A 654-nucleotide genomic window follows, 5' to 3' on the forward strand; every position below is an offset into this window, starting at 1 on the left:
CAGCGGGTCCTGCACGGCGCCACTGAAGCCCCCCCGGTGCGCCAGCTCTTTGGAGTCACGTGTCAGCTTTGGGCGTCCATCGAGGGGGGGTTGAAATCTGCTGCTTCAAAGATTTGAAGCGCTTCAAATCTTTACTGCTGAGGTCCGGGCAGTGTTCGCCAATGCTTTGGGGCGATGCGCGTGGAGGCCGTGCGGACCTGGTGCAAGGGGGAAGCGCTTCTGGGCACCCCAACACAAGGGGGTCCCAGCCACCGCTGGCGTCCTTAGGGCTGCTGCTGGTACCGGGCCTCGGTATCCTCCAGCACGCTCTTCATGTACTCGAAGGTGGGACGTTCCTCAGGTCTCTCCTTCCAGCACTGCATCATCAGTTCGTACAGCTCTTGCGGGCAGTTGTCCGGCTGCGGCATGCGGTAACCGCGCTCCAGGTTCTGTATCACCTCGGGGTTGGTCATCCCTGCGAAGGACAACACGCACAGCCTTGAAGTTGGGTCACCCCCATGTCACGGGTAGCGCCCTACATCAGCAAATCCCATGGGAAAGCTTTCTTCCCCCCTCCTCCTCGCCGCCTCTGAAACTGGATGGCTTTGGGGCTGAGGCTTGGCCATGTGCATGGGGAAGCGGTTGAAACCATCGTGGGCTGGCAGGGAAGGGAGC

General features: G+C 61.3%; 1 protein-coding gene across 1 annotated transcript in view; it reads right to left on the reverse strand.

Annotated features, from left to right (window-relative positions):
- Positions 1 to 263: 263 nt before the first annotated feature.
- The window catches only part of LOC104271650 (proto-oncogene tyrosine-protein kinase LCK-like), a gene marked incomplete at its 5' end in the record, with an annotated part of 3,617 nt that continues 3,226 nt past the window's right edge, over positions 264 to 654 (reverse strand). Inside the window, one exon of the mRNA XM_009866379.1 lies at positions 264 to 454. Within this exon, the coding sequence (XP_009864681.1) occupies positions 264 to 454 (191 nt within the window). The remainder of the gene's footprint in view (positions 455 to 654) is intronic.

This window comes from Apaloderma vittatum, unplaced genomic scaffold (genome assembly GCF_000703405.1).
Source record: "Apaloderma vittatum isolate BGI_N311 unplaced genomic scaffold, ASM70340v1 scaffold30073, whole genome shotgun sequence".
NCBI classification, from domain to species: domain Eukaryota; kingdom Metazoa; phylum Chordata; class Aves; order Trogoniformes; family Trogonidae; genus Apaloderma; species Apaloderma vittatum.